Raw genomic sequence first — 15,821 nt, 5'->3', positions numbered from 1 at the left:
CAAATTGGTTATCGACTTTCAATTTCAATCAATTAAGTCATTAACTTTGTAATTTTGACACGATTTGGTCTTCCATCTATTTGACTGTTTGTTGACCGTGATCGACGATCTCCAGAAGAACCTTCAGCTCTCGTCCGAGCACGTGGAGGCCTCCAGGATGACGTTGCACTGGTACGGAAACACGTCGTCTTCTTCACTCTGGTACGAACTCAACTACATTGAATCCAAATGGAGGATGAAGAAAGGCGACCAGATTTGGTAAATTGCTTTCGACAGTGTATTCAAATGTAACAGTGTGTTCTGGAAATGCAACCGGAACCTTAAAAAACCGACGATGGACCATGAAATTACATATATATCCTCAAAAAATCAGTCAACAAACGGCCAAATAGACAAAAGACCACATTGTGTTAAAATTACAAAGTTAAGGACTTAATTGGTTGAAATTGAAAGTCGATGACCAATTTGTGAATTTAGCTATAGTCGAGAAACCATTTTGGGTATTTACTATTAAAAAAAATAATAATAATAAGCTATAATTTTTAATTTTTAACGGTTTGAAACCGAAACCGCCGGTTCCAGTTCCTTTTCACCTCGAACCTTAACCGGAACCATATTAGTTTCGGTTAAGAACGGAAACCGAAACCGTACAGACGGTTCAGTTCCAATTTCGATTCAACAGTGCACGGTTCGGTTCAAACTGTGATCATGCCTAGCTACCACTCGAATATTTAAGCAACCTTTAACAATTGGATTGTTACGATGTCAAATTGTGCTCTTATTGTGGACCTGTAGCAGGGCGAGATCTGAGATCTCTCAGCTCAACAAAATCTTGAAAATGAATTTCAATAGTTTCCAAGGACGGCAAGGAGTAAGACCGAAAAACTAAAAAAATGATTGACTACTTTTGGTTCTACTTGAATCATATGTTTCCATTGAAATCTATCCACAGTATATATTAAAGAAAATCAAATAATCACTTCAAGAATCCAGTGACAAATCTCTCTCCAAAAAAAAAGAAGAAGCAAAGCTAGCAGAAATTCCGGCAATGTTTTTATTCAATGCAGCAAATCAAGCTCGAGGCCGCTCTAGACACTTGCCGGAGGGGTCACCGACGCGGCCTGTGGCGCCGCGAATGAGAGCCACGGCGAGTAGAGTCGAGGCGGAGCAAATGGAACAGAGTGGCAAAAGAGGCTGCGCCGGCGGCGAGAGTGAAGAGAAGTGAGTATTGGAATGGCACAAATTGGTAATATTCGGACGAGAACGGGAGGAGAATCGTGTTCTGGAGTCTGAAGATTCGAAGCTGAGAGTTAGCTGCGGCCATGCGATGGAGTTCTCTGCGGCGAGTTTTGTCTATAGCGGCAAAAGACGAAAGGGAATTTGAAAACTAAAAAGGGTGGCGTGTGCAATTACAGATTTACCCAAACCGGGTTAAAATTAGAAAGCCGCCGGCTCGTCATCCGTGCGCTTTAGAAAGTTAGAAGGCCGAATCTGCGGCGGCTCCTAAACTTGACACACCTGCCTTGCCCAGAACGAAACCAAACACTCATACGCTTAAAGAGGAAATCGGACCGAAAAAAGGCCTGTATTCTACACTGTCCGAACGCATCTCTAGAGAGAAAAATAACAGAGGAATAAAAAGCTGAGAGAGAGAGAGAGAGGAAGTGAAGATGGTGCTATGGGAGATAACAGTAGCAACGGCTTATTTCTTAGGTTTGAAGAGAACGTACAGACTCGCATTGAGGATTCAGCGGCGGGTGATTAGCCCCAAGTATCCGAAGATTCGTCAATTTGCTCACAGGTTAATTCCTTTTTTCTTTTCTCGATTGTCATAGAATATTTCAGTTTTTCAATTCGTGTATTGTGATTGTGATGCATCTAGTTTTTGTCTCTATTCCTGTGTGTGTGTGTGCATCCAATTTAGAAATTTGGCTCAGTTTTATGAAAATAGATGTAAAATGTGGTGTATCGTTCTGTAATTTGTTGATTTCCTTATTGACGTGATCTGCACAAATAAGAGAAACCTGTCATTCTCAGAACTACTGGCAATTATTTTGGATTGAGCTAAATTGGTTGAATCTTTTAAGGAAATTGGGGAAGAAATCTTCAGCTCATGACACAGATGTTAAGGCTTTATGGTAAATGAGATTAGAGAATTTAAAGAGACAAGATATCATCATGAAATTTCTGAAATTTGTGTGAAATGTTAGTTGTATAATTTAGGAAGTAAACAGCTTTGGTCTCTAGAAAAGTGGTCTAGTTACAGTATCTATTAGCTGGATGCAAGGTTGGCTATTGTATAATTGCTTGAGTTCAATGACAAGGTAGTTGATCCAAGGTCCTAATATGCCATGAGTGATATCTGAAGCTGGAATTGGTTTGACAAATATCCTCATTTAAAATGTAAGGCCTTACACTCTATCTTAGGATGTGATCTAATACTAATAACTATGTGATTATTGGAACTATTATAGTAGTTAATGGTAAGTGAGTCTATATATGTAGCCATCTTCCCCTAGTACTGCAGTATGCTTTATCTTTTACCTTGCTGGCTTGCTGCATATTGCTCTCCACGAGCTTCATCCCATCCATTAGATATGACCTGCATAACTGGTTATGCCAACTATTTTGTACCTAGAAAACTCTGTCCAATTTTTTTTTATTTTTTTTTTATTTTTTTATTTTTTTATTTTTTATTTTTTATAAATATTTTAAATGAACATAACCTCTCTATTCCTTGTCTTGAGAGGTGAATTTTACATGACAAAATTAGGTTTGTAATTTTTAAAATCTTAGATTTGATCATGAGCATAACATTGTGAAATGATGCTGGTGAACTCTGTATGTGGATACAGATGTAAAGTTTTATTCTTAAGGACAAAATAAACAGTATACATATAAATCTTTGTAAAAAAAGTTCAGAAGATGCAAATGCATACATCCAATTAATGTTAGATGTCTGTTGTGTTTTATGGTCATCAACCAGATGTGTATCTGAAACATCACATATAACTATTAGTTTGTCACTTTATTTGTAGCCATTAACAATTTCTTCAATCCATGAGACTATGAGAGGCAACTTTATCTTTCAAGTTATCTGTTTAATATCTATTCTTCCATATTAAAATAATATCATTCAATTACATTTGAATTTACAATAGGTAAAATGAATAATATCCTTACATTAAATTTGATTCCAACAGCTTCCATTTAGTAAGAAGAAAGTGGTTGTGGTTCTCTTCTTTGTCAGAGGAAGTAAATGATACGTTTTAAACAAACTATTGGAACTATGCATAATCTGAGAATGTGCAAATCTTGAATTTTTAGAAGAAAATAATTTCCTTTCAGGTTCCTTATATCAATCAGTTGTCACTCTTGAACCCCACTTGGTTGGGGGTGAGCTAGCAAATAAACTGTCATTTTGTAGTTCAAGCACTATCCTCAAACGTAAGATGTTTTCACTAATTCTCTGAACTCCTTTAACTTTTAAATGACTTTTGACTTCTCTTTCTGAATACCATTGCCTAAGCACTAAAAGCTTTATTTGGTGTCTTGACTCTTGAAGATGGAGTACTTTTCGCTGTAAGTTTTTACTGACATTTCCATAGTTTCAGACTTTTCCTACTTGAATGATACTGAATATACTTCTTTGCCTGCTTTATAGTACACTATTTATTTTCTTGGTAAGAATTTTCAATAAGCATTACATTCCATGGAATTTTGCAGAAGATAGTAAATTCCATCCATAGTAATTTTTTTTTCTTGTTCTGTTTTGTTTTAGTTTCTTGTATCCACTCAATCCTCTACATGCATAATAAAGATGTGGACATGAACAAAATGAAATGAATGTTGCTTAACTTGATGTGGCATGTCGTTTCATGTGAATATTCCTGGGTTTCATTGTATGGTAGAACAGTAGAACCATTTTGATCCTTCTTTATGTGGCTGGTTGGCTGATTGAGTTCATTGTCTTGCAGACGAACACGAGCTGTGTTTGATGTGGCACTCACGGTTCATAGGAAAATACAAGAAAGAGATCTTGAAGCTGGAAGGAATCTTGGCAACTGGATCCTTCGATGGCTTGATAAAGCAAAGCCAACAGCTAACATCCGAGGAGAACCCCCTTCCATTAGCAGTTCCAACAAATTCAACCCCAAACCACTTGCAAACTCAACACCCCCCAAGAAGCTCGACAGTTTTCAGAAGTTTGATGCAAAACAGGATCAGGATTCCAGCAGGCATCTGTTTACCTCATCAAGAAGTATGTGGCCTAAAGCCTTTCCCACTGTTGCAATGATGATGAGGCCTACAAAGCCTGCAGGAACTAGCATCCACTACAGGCAGTTCAGCATTAGCAGTCTTGGTGACTTCAAAGCCAACCTCGGAAGCAATACTTACAGTGGCATGGTACGCCCGGACATAATGCAGTGGATTCAACGCGGTCACCTTACTAATCAAACTACGTTTGCTGCTTTATCTTGCAAAAAGCTGAACTTCCTTGAGGTTTGAATTTAGGTAAATAACAAAAGTAACACAGCTCTGCTGTGTAAGCGGATATTATTAGAATTAGTTTTTCTGGTTCTCTGTTTACCCCGGCGTGATCATATTTATGTTTGGCGGAGATTTTAAAATTTTGGATCGTTATAATTGTTTTGTTTTTGTGCTGAGTTCTTAAGTAGGAAATTTTCATGCATTCTAATTAGTATTGTGGAATGTGCTCTCAGTTGGAAAGCACAATATGTCCTTAATCCAAAGAAAGTTTTCTTCAAGTTGCAGGAAGATAAAATTAAACTAGATGCTTCAAGTTTGACATTTTGTAAATGGTAGTTACCTCTTAATTTATTATATTGTTGTTAGTTTCTTGTATCAAATCTCTTTTTGGTACAAATTCTTTTACGTTTAAAGGTTTAATGTGTTCAATTTGTATGGATGTGCGTCAATTTATTATTATTGTTATTATTATTATTATTATTATTATTATTATTATTATTATATTTTTTTGTACATCAAAGTTATGTAAGATATGTTACATTTGTTTTCTCTATTATGAAGAAAGTTGATACTTTAATTATTTTTTAGTTGTTGATATATTTTTTTACTTACCGCTCAAATAAATTTTGATTTCAAATAGGAGGGCGAAATATTTTATTGTTCTATTCTTAATTGAACAATAATGCAAGAAAGGAAGAAAAATGTTACATAAAATGATCAAAATATTCATTCTCAAAGTTGGTTTAAACAACGATTTATTTATTTTACAAGTAAGATAATCATATTTATAATTTAAATGATAATTAACAGATCAAACATGTTTATTTTATAATTAAGGGATCACATTTCAATACTCAAAATAATTAAAGGATAAAAACTTTAATTTCTATATTAATCAAATTATGATAGGGTCGTGATCAATTAGAATTGGAGAACTTTGTGATAATTTTAAGCTGTTCACTTCTGATGAACAATGACCGAAAAGCGCATTTATTTGGGCTTCTCCGTAAGCCTTCGCTTTATGATGCATAGGCCCACTGAGGCCCGACTTTAAAATGAAAGAGGAAATGAGGAAGGCGGACGAAAAATCAAAGCGGGAGAGATCGTCGAAGTTCGTTTTCATCGCCTATGAGGATCTTCATGCTCTAAACACAAAGCTGAAAATTCTTTTCAGGTATCTCTCATCATATCCCTGCTTCTCTTTTAGCATAAAATTCTTACTATTTTTTTTTTTTTTTTTTTTTTTTTTTGTATATTCAATTTGATTGGTTAAAGTTAATTTTGTTCGAACCCTTGTTAATGGTTATCAAGTAAAATGTTCTTCGTGTCTATGATAATTTTTCCATCAACGGCCTAATGTTTTTAATTACTGAAATCTTAACGAGCTTTGTTATTTTTTTTAAATGGAGCTTAGTCAGATTGGAATTCATTGAATGGTTGATTTGTGCTTGTAGCTTTACTGGTATCCATTTATTACTGGATTGTGACTTTCTTTGCATAATCTACTAAGTAATGGATATGTATAATATGCTGACTTGCTGTTTATGTTGTGTAATGGGCTAGCTGAATGAGGTCAAACATGCTGTTTATGTTGTGTATGAGCTAGCAGAATGGGGTTAGACAAGCTGTTTATTTTGCATAATTGTCTAGCTGAATGAGGTTAGACAACCTGTTTATTTGCATAATTCGCTAGTGGGCTATGGATGCTAAGGGTGATGCTTGTTCATAATTGAGAGCAATAAGATGCTTATTGAGAACAGAGGATGTAGGCTTCATTATATATAAACAATAAAGTTGTGGACATATAAATGACATCTTTGGTTCAGGCTTGGCTTGTTAATATCAAACCCTGGATGTGATCTTGCGAAAAGTGAATATTTTTTATTTGCAATATTTTTCTTGAGTTTTGTGGGAACTTGTGGACAATTAAGTCTATCTAAATTCTTTGTTTGCTCTTATTATTAATGAAGAGGAGGTTTCTTCCTCTTATCTCCCCTTAAAAATCCTTCTTGTTGTTTTGGTGTTTGGCTCAATGTCTTAGTGTTTTTTGGAGTAAATAAGCTCCTAAATAAGTTGGGCCAAACATGCACTTAAGCTAGTTAAGTAAATACTAGAGTAGAGATTGAAATGAAATTCAGCTCATTGAGAATGCTACATAAAACTGCACTATTCAAACTAGATACACAAGTTACATTAGTTTTGGTTTGATGGGGGTCCATGTTGCAAAGGGAATAAGCAATCAGATCTTCACAATGGGTTGAAATTTGTGGAATATTCATTTAGAGCTTCTACATTTTCCTTTTCTTCTTAAGTCATGTTCTTGTGTTTGGTCTTCAACACTGTATGACCTGGTATTTAATAGACTTAATTCCAGGAATGGTCCTTTGACTATTGACTTTTACCAATTTTTATCCTCGACTTTTAATTTGACCAAAATTGGTCCCTTGACTATTGATTTTGTTCCAACTCTAGTCCTTCTGTTAAATCTCAGTTAAGTAGGTGTTAAATCTGAGGGCAAGAATGTAAAATCAAATTGTTGGGCCTTTTTTCTTCATTTATTCTCCATCGCCATTTCTTACCAAATGGGAAAAAAAAAAAAGAATTCCTCAACCAAATTCTAGAACCCTTAATTGCATTTCGTGTGCCGACCACAACAATCTCTGTTGTCCTTAAAATTTTCGTGGCGGACAGTGTTCAAGAAGCAGGAAAGGTTGTTGAGGGTTGAAACATCATATGGAGTTGAGAGTTGCTGATTTTGTGCTTTGTGAGTGAATTAAGGTTTTGAATTGCAAAGGTAAGTATACAATCTTGTTGAGTTCATTTCTGCAACTTGCAATGGCATACATTAGACCTAATCCAATGCCTAGGTTGAATGAGGACTCCTTTTGACCATCTGCGTCAACACACCAAATTAAACCTTAAGAGTAGATGAGGTTGTTAGAATATAATAACAAGTTGGTGTAGTTATGTTTCAACATTTCTCCTACGATTCTAGAATTTTGTTGAGGAATTCTTATTTCATCCATTAAGAAATGGCAATGGAGAAGAAATGAAGAATAAAAGGGCTAATGATTTGATTTTCCCTTCTTGCCCTTAGATTTAAATCTTTAATGCCTACTTAACTGAGATTTAACAGAAGGACCAAAATTGGAACAAAACCAACTGTCAAGGACTCAAGGGATCAATTTTGTTCAAATGAAAAGTCGAGGATAAAAATTAGTAAAGTCAATAGTCGAAGGATCATTTATGGAATTAACTCGTATTTAATGTTTTGGTTGTTATGTTTTGCTTTTCTTAAATTTGATCATGTCTTTCTCTAATTTTTGGGAATTTCTTGGTATCTTGGATTTAGGGGTCAATGTAATTTGTTAATTTGTAGGATACTAATACTATATTTTGCTGGGTGCTGTTTTATAACATAACTAGCATTCTTCCCGTGCGTAAAATTATGCTCGAAAGTTACAGTCAATTTTTTTTTTTTTTTTTATTTAGCAATACTAATTTGTTTATTCATTCTACATTTATATACCATAACCGAAAAACAATCCTAAATCTAAATAAATCATTTAAAATTTATATTTATTGAAAATAAAAATAGCACACTGCACACATAAGAACCAATTACTAACAATCTAATTTGAATTTTAAATTACAAATTATTAAAGACTTCTTTGCACACAAAATTCATAGTTTACTGCAATGAACATTTGAATCATTGCAAATTAAATTTTTTTTAGCCCTTTTGGACTACTAACTCTGAAAAGTGTCCACGATTAAAAAAAAAACTTTAATAACATACCAACATGCTTTAAAGTTTGTCCTTGACTTTTGTTAATAGTCATGACATATGAAAGCATTAAGCGAAATTGTCTCCTTTGAAATTTAAACAGTAGATTAATATCCGATTGTGTAAATGACATCCGACAAACCCTTATAAATACTTAAATAAATAAAAAATAATTAATATAGAAGTAAATAAATGAAGAACAGTTTATATATACACAATAGAGCAAATATCAATTTTGGTCTCACGAGTATTAGCAAAATGACAATTTTGGTCCACATGTTTAATTCCTACCAATTTTCATTCACGACTGTTGTTTTAGTGCCAAAATTCATCATGCTGGTCACCCCTCCGTTTAGGACATGCTAGAATATGAAATTATTGAGGGTATTTTCGTCCTTTCATAATTAAGACCCCAATTTGAGCATGAATAACTGTCATTTTGCTAATAATTTCAGCAGACTTGCTTCACCATAATATACCTATGTGTGAGTTTCCTGTGTGACTGTCTCACGAATCCTTATCTGTGAGATGGGTCGGGTCATGATAGAAATATAATACTTATACTGAAAATGTGATACTAATCAAGAATAAATTATTTGTTACTTATAAGAAAAAGTGTAATACTTTTGAGGGAAAATGTAATACTTTTAAATCAAAATGTAACATTTAGGGTTGAATAGTTACTTATGAGAAAAAAATGTAATACTAATTATAGATAAATTGTTTAATTGTTATTTATGAGAGAAAGTGTAATACTTATAACGAAAAATGTAATACTTTTTAAATCAAAATGTAATATTAAGAGTTGATTAGTTGAAGAGTTACTTACAATGAAAAATTGTAATTACGTGAGAAAATGTAATACTTATAAAAAATCCGACATGTCTCCGTGAAACGGTCTCATGGGAGAATTTGCCTATACTTATACTTCCAATGTTCCAAACTTTGTTACCTCTATATTAAGGTATTTCATATATTTTCTCTAATTGGTGCTTAATTGCTTTTTCTAAGCTAAGAGAGTTGATCTCACTGGCCAAAACGAACATTCTAGCCATTTTGATTTTTTGAGAGAATTTGTTCTGGTTTAATAGTTGAATATGGGAATGTTTTATGTGTGGGTTTTTACCTTTGAACATGCAATATTTATAAACTATTTTTTATGTGAATTCAAATTCAAAATTTACTTTGTAATCATTAATTTTTTTCATGCTTCCTTCTGATCTGTAACTTGTAAAACTAAACAATAGAAATCGAAACAACATTGGAAAATGTTACTAATTAATTAATTGTCAAGCGAACAAACAAAATAGAAATGAATATTTGTGAGAAATATCATTGGAAAGCAAACTTTCGAAATAGAATAGCTTTAATAAATGCTTGGCTGTCAAGCAAATGCATAAGAAAAATTATCATTTCCTCTAATGCCAAAACTATGTGTTTTGCATGCGCGGGAATTTTTTTTTATTTTATTTTTTATTACCAAAAGTCTTCTGGTTTATTATAGAGTAGGAAGGATTTGTACAACTTCCTCATCTAAACTAGTTCTGTTTGCCGTTTGAACAGGTGAAGGTGATTACTATGGAATTAGCAGATAAAGCTGTTGGGCTGCTTTTAACTGTAACCAGCTTGTCAATTTTCACATATTATACCTTCTGGGTCATTATCCTGGTCAGTTGTCAATTCAGTTTTGGCACATGTTTTTGTAACATTTATAGCATTTTAAGTTTTTAACAAGATGAATTGTCTTTTCTTCAGCCTTTTGTTGACAGCGATCATTTTGTGCACAAGTACTTTCTCCCACAAGAATATGCCATCATCATTCCTGTATTTGCTGGTGTAGCACTTCTCAGCTTCTTGAGTATGTTCATTGGGTATGTGATGCTCAAATCCAAGAAGAAGAAGGCTTGATGCAATTTCTACACGATATACTAGCTTTCTTTTTTGGTCTGGTTACAGGTTTTCTTGACCAATCATAGTATCATACACTAATTTTTTACAATAGTTGAAATATTTGTTCCCATTTCTAATCAATTTTGAATGCCTCTGATTGTACATTCTGTAGCTCTCTACGTGCTTTTTGCTGTAACGGGTTTTTGGAATATAACCTGATCCATGCGTATTTCCACTCAATGAAACTTTTTGTTCAATGTCTATACCAACCAAAATCAGTTGCCTTCCATAGTCCGCCTGAACATTGCATTTCTGGCCAGTGGCATGGTATTAAGCTGTTAAATACAGTGTTTTTGCATCTCTAACCATCAATGAAGGGTTGAGGTGGAGTAGCATTGACAAGAACAGTTTAAACTCTATACAAGAAAGCACAAAAAATTGATTTATTGATCTCCTATGTGCAAAATTTTCATCCTTACATGAAAAAATAGGGAACATATGACAGAGTTACAAAGAGCAGAGGCCATAATATCACATCGTAGAACACTATACTGGATGATGGACTTCTCGCTTGCTTTATCATCACAGATTCACATAATACAACGAATGCAATATGAATGAATATGGAGAGCATGACGAGTTGACATTATCTGAAGTGCACACAACAGCATTGGTTTGGGGTCTGAAATTTTATCCAACCTGCAAAAGACAACGGTAAAAAAGATCGATCATTCTTCTGTTTTAAGATTATGGTACTTGAGAATATCTATTTGTTTACATTTTGATTCTTGTGACATCATATCATTTAATGGTAGGCTTTAGCAGCAGCAGATCTGATGCTATGTGACTTTGCACCAGCAGCAGCAGGTTCATTTCTTCATAATCTTGAATGAATGATTAATTAATAATTATATTCATCTTTCTGGTCACATGAATAGTTTAAATTTTTACTCCTTGAGTTTTGATCAAGCAAATCAAATCAGTAGACTATTATAATGAATGATAAACTCTAGAATCACAGGTAGAAAAGATGGGAATTGGTAGGTACCTGGAATTTAGCCCCAAGAATTATCGAAAGCTGCTGAAGTAATCGCCTGAGAGAATTCCTGGAAACTTATCCTGCCATCACCATCAGTATCAGCCTCTCTGATCATCCCTGTCAGCTCTTCAGCCGTCAAGGCATGGCCCAGCTTGGCCATGGAGTGAGCCAACTCTGCTGCCGTAATAAACCCATTACCATCCCTATCAAACATCCTGAACATCTGCTTCAGCTGCTTCTCCGTGTACGGCGATTTCGCCGGAAGAAGCTCCGGCGCTACCAGCGCGACAAACTCCGAGAACTCAACCAGGCCGTTGTTGTTTCTATCAGCCTTTTGGATCAATGTTTCCAGCTGATCGGAGCTTGGCTTCAGGCCGAGAGACCTCAGAAGTGAGCCGAGCTCGAGTTGGGTTAAACTGCCGTCCTTGTTTATATCAAATGACCGGAAAATCTCCCGGAGCTCGGCTAACTGCCCGTCGTCTAATTTCACTGATTCTTTCTTACTCATTTCGCTTGCACTGAAATACTGAAAGATACTAATCTTGGCTTAGATCTCTCCGTCTCTTGAGCCGGATAAGCAACCAAACTGATCCGACAGCGACCTGAAAGCTCCCCGGAAGTGCAGAAAAGAAAAAGATTTAATCTTTTCTTGCCGGCCGGCCGTCCTCCTGAGAGACAAGACTACTGGATTATCTTGAACCCTTCAATCTGATCCAACCAGCCAAAGGTTTATGTCTGTATATATGTCCGTATTTATTTATTTATTGGTGATAATTATTAATTAGGGATGGAGAAAAGTTGCGGCACAAATGGCGGGAATACGGTGAAGATTGAAGAAGGCACGTATTGCCGACAGCGACCGTTACGACTTTGTCAACTGTCTTTTAAATTTACAAGCAGCGTCCAACAACCAATACCCTTTTTCTAGAAAATGGGACAAGTAAATCAACATTCCAGAAGTCCCTCGTAGGTTGTTCATATCGTGAACTCAATAATAAATATTAATTCGCGACAATCACAACTAAATTAGTCAGGCTATTGTTTTGATAAACACAAGGTTCTAAGTTCGACCTATTGAAAAGAGTAATCTAAGTTGATTTACATTTTTATGATTATTCACAACATAGGATTTACCAAGTAAGGGAATTATTTTTTTAATTGGTACGTTTTTAAATATCTGGGCAGCAATCCAATATGGGGACTATCTGGATCATTGGGTGGTGACAAAAGAATAGAAATAGTCAAACATACATTACGAAGTGGTTGGATTTAAGAGGGGGTGGTTGGAAATATGAACATTGTGTAAAGGCAGCCAGCTTGGTCTTTGTCTTTTTGCCATTCTTCTAGCTATATGTATTAATTGTTGACTTGCACTAAATCATTTTTGTAGGTTTGAATTCATGACTCTGTTCAATGGATAGTAGGTCAATGGAATGTCTTAGGGATAATTGGAATAAGAAAAATTCAACCTTTTTTTACTTTCTTGCTAATTTAGTATTGTATTCGGTAATGTTTCAGAGGATGTTTTTACAAGAAAGATGTAAAAACATGAAACTTTTTGCTAAGATTATGTTCTGTTATTTAAGGACAATGAGTATTAGGCACCCTCCAAAAAAACGAATGATAAATAAGGTATGTAGATAACTCTACTTAGCAGTCAAGATACAATAGCAAGTGGTAACAAGATGCACTATGATTCTGCTACACTTAGTATAACCCTTTGACAAACATTCCTGTCTTAGCTTCCTCGATTTCGCCTGCTGTTGAGTATTTCCCGAGCTGAGCTAAGGAGTTTGCTTTCGCACGAACCAGGAGTGCCTTCTGTGCAGTTTCCATGTTCTCAGGGCACCCTTGCCACGTCTTCAGGAGAGTGTTCTGCAGTGCGCGTGCATAAGGACATCTCCAAATATGAAAGCTTGGGTCTAACTATGGTAACTAAATTAAACCTCCTTATCCTAAATTTAATCAATTTTTACTTGCTCTTCAGGGATATGTTAGACCTTAGCTTCTCAAAGGAATAAGAGAAAAATTATATTAAATATAATCAAGCACTCTTTAGCCAACGTGGACATGGTCACAGAAGTTTTAATTCAGAAGGTAGAGGATTTATTCCAGCAGGACATTACAACAATGTTGATTTCAAAAACTTAAAAAAGGATGGAACAAACGGAATTGTACAACAATCAAAAGGTGGCAAACCAAAATGTCAAATATGTGTTAAGCTGAATCACATTGATCTTGATTGTTGGTATAATCTACCACAAACATTGGCAATTCTCACCTTAAACAACAATGACCCCCCTTTTTTTTTACGTGGACTCGAGAGCTACAACTACATGACCAATAACGCAGGTATGTTGTCTTACACAAAACCATATAAAGGAAATGATGTTTATCTATGTTGGAAACGGAAACAAACTTGATATAACACATACTGTAAATGCATGTGTTGGAGAATTAAATTTAAAAGATGTTCTTGTTGTTCTGAAACTGAAAAATAATTTAATTTCAGTAAGTAAAATCACTAGTGATAACTTTTATACTGTTGAATTCATACCATCTGATTTTGTTATTAAGGACCAAAACAAGAGAACAATAGAGAAGGATATAGACAATGCCAACTCTATGCTTTGGAACCTGGTTTGAAAGAAGGTCATTGATGTACTAATTGGCAAACTATGTCTTTTGTATGTGTTAGTTGCCAATTTGGAAAGAGTTGTAAATTACTCTTTAATTTGAATAATGATATGTCTAATTATCCTTTACAAAAAGTGTAGTGTAATCTTTGGGGACCATCTCCCACTATCTCAAATCAAAGATTTCGATTTTATGATATATTTATAGATGATTTTTGAATATTTTCTTGGTTATATCATTTAAAGAAAAAGTCATATTTTTTTCTTTGTTTTCAAAAATTTCAAAAATTAGTAGAAAATCAATTTAATAGAAAAATTAATTCTTTTTAATGTGATGGTGGTGGAGAATTTAACTCCTTTGATTTTCTCAATCATATTAGTAATTGTGGTATTCAGCTCAGTAAGGAGTTAGATTTGTTGGTATAGTATATCTATGGTAATAGGAAAGAATTTGGGTTTGAAACATTGCATTAGCATATTTTGTCCTTCCCAAAGCCTATGGCTTTAACACATTTACTTTTTTAATATTTAACAAACACACACACACACACACACACACACACACACACACACACACACACACACACACACACACATATATATATATATATATATATATATATATATATATATATATATAACATTTTTTTATATTAATAGTGATATGTATAATTTATAATGTGTTTTCTATTCAAATTATTTTATTAAATTACAATTATATTTCTTAAGTAATGGTTATAAAAAAAAAAAATTCTTAGGTAATTTTTTTTTAAAATTATATCTTTTGTTTTAATGTTTCGCTTTTACTGGAAAAAATTTCTGAATCTGTCCTAGTTCGCCCCCCCTCAATCGAATTTCTTGCTCCGTCCCTGGCAAAACGGAGTGGCTGAGAGGAAGCATCGGCACATTGTTGAGACATGTTTAATTATGTTATTTCATGCTAACTTACCATTATTTTTATGGATTGAAGCTTGTATTGCAATTGTCTATTTAATCAACAGAATGTCAACCTCAGTTTTACACACTCAGTCTCCATATTCTAAACTATATCACAAAGAACTAAATTACAAAAGCTTGCGAGTATTTGGATGCTTATGCTTTCCTTCTCTAATACATCAAGGAAGTAATAAATTTGTTAAGAAAACTTATCCTTGTGTATTTATCGGTTACCGCGCTATTCACCAGGGTTATAGGTGCGAACAAAAAGAGTATGTATATATTTTAAGACACGTCTTCAATGAAGGTAAATTCCACTATAAACCCTCTCCTCGAGAATCAATTCATGTGCTAATAGAATTTGCTGAATTTCCAGCACTTGTGAATGGTTTAAAGTTACTCTTGAAGTTGAACCTCCAAAAGCAAGAACAAATGCAGAGTCAGCAACGTAACTCAAACATCTATTATAACTACTATTGGTTGTTTTGATGAAAATAATGATCATGACAGATAATGATAATACTGCTGAATCTCTTGACATATGAAGATGAAATCATAGTTGCAGCTGAACCAACAGATACACAAACTCTCACTTTTTGCTAAGTGACTTGCCTAGACATATTGTTGATACAAATATCGACAATAATGAAAGTGAATTATATATATTCATCCTCAACGCCATAGGCAACCTCCAAAACATGTACAAATTATGAATGCTATCTATCTCAAGTCAAGTTACCTATTGAACCCCAAAATTGGGTTTTTTGTTTTTTTTGTTTTTGTTTTTGTTTTTTTTTTTTGTTTTTTTGTTTTGTTTTTGTTTTGGGTTTGATTTTTTCGTACTTTGGTCAGAATAAGAGGTCAAAACAATATGGGATTGCAAGGTCAATGTAAATATCTATTTTATCCATGCTTGAAATGGAGAATTTTTTTTTTCTTCGATGAGATTTTGACGGAAAATAGATCGAAAGGACTATTTTTATAACAAAAATAATAATCGTGGACTAAAATTGCAAGGCTTGAAAATCACGGATCAATCCTG

At 34.1% G+C, this 15,821-nt stretch overlaps 3 protein-coding genes and 1 long non-coding RNA gene across 6 annotated transcripts; 3 read left to right on the top strand and 1 right to left on the bottom strand.

Annotated features, from left to right (window-relative positions):
- The first annotated feature begins 1,484 nt into the window (after positions 1-1,484).
- Positions 1,485-4,821, top strand: LOC109158882. 2 transcript variants are annotated; one of them, XM_019306774.1, is made up of 3 exons: positions 1,485-1,801; positions 3,978-4,515; positions 4,680-4,821. In XM_019306774.1, exons 1-2 carry the CDS (start codon positions 1,671-1,673, stop codon positions 4,507-4,509), a joined length of 663 nt encoding a protein of 220 aa, XP_019162319.1. In that variant the 5' UTR covers positions 1,485-1,670; the 3' UTR covers positions 4,510-4,515; positions 4,680-4,821. The 2 variants fall into 2 exon arrangements, with proteins under 2 accessions (XP_019162319.1, XP_019162318.1); XM_019306773.1 differs by lacking the exon at positions 4,680-4,821 and having other exon boundaries at positions 3,978-4,668.
- A 742-nt stretch (positions 4,822-5,563) lies between these two features.
- Positions 5,564-10,431, top strand: LOC109158886 (dolichol phosphate-mannose biosynthesis regulatory protein-like). 2 transcript variants are annotated; one of them, XM_019306780.1, is made up of 3 exons: positions 5,564-5,665; positions 9,842-9,946; positions 10,034-10,431. In XM_019306780.1, exons 2-3 carry the CDS (start codon positions 9,857-9,859, stop codon positions 10,184-10,186), a joined length of 243 nt encoding a protein of 80 aa, XP_019162325.1. In that variant the 5' UTR covers positions 5,564-5,665; positions 9,842-9,856; the 3' UTR covers positions 10,187-10,431. The 2 variants fall into 2 exon arrangements, with proteins under 2 accessions (XP_019162325.1, XP_019162324.1); XM_019306779.1 differs by lacking the exon at positions 5,564-5,665 and adding an exon at positions 6,270-6,317.
- Positions 10,432-10,585: 154 nt separating this feature from the next.
- On the bottom strand, positions 10,586-11,942 carry LOC109158883 (probable calcium-binding protein CML18). Its single transcript, XM_019306776.1, has 3 exons — positions 11,810-11,942; positions 11,217-11,770; positions 10,586-10,867 (listed from the first exon to the last, which is right to left on the bottom strand). Exon 2 carries the CDS (start codon positions 11,713-11,715, stop codon positions 11,224-11,226), a length of 492 nt encoding a protein of 163 aa, XP_019162321.1. The 5' UTR covers positions 11,716-11,770; positions 11,810-11,942; the 3' UTR covers positions 10,586-10,867; positions 11,217-11,223.
- Positions 11,943-12,054: 112 nt separating this feature from the next.
- LOC109158887 lies at positions 12,055-12,789 on the top strand. Its single transcript, XR_002050461.1, has 2 exons — positions 12,055-12,177; positions 12,598-12,789. It is a non-coding gene; the product is annotated as an uncharacterized LOC109158887 (long non-coding RNA).
- Positions 12,790-15,821: the final 3,032 nt, after the last annotated feature.

This window comes from Ipomoea nil, unplaced genomic scaffold, assembly GCF_001879475.1.
Source record: "Ipomoea nil cultivar Tokyo-kokei standard unplaced genomic scaffold, Asagao_1.1 scaffold2826, whole genome shotgun sequence".
Classification (NCBI taxonomy): Eukaryota; Viridiplantae; Streptophyta; class Magnoliopsida; order Solanales; family Convolvulaceae; genus Ipomoea; species Ipomoea nil.
This window is presented reverse-complemented; position numbering and strand designations above follow the sequence as displayed.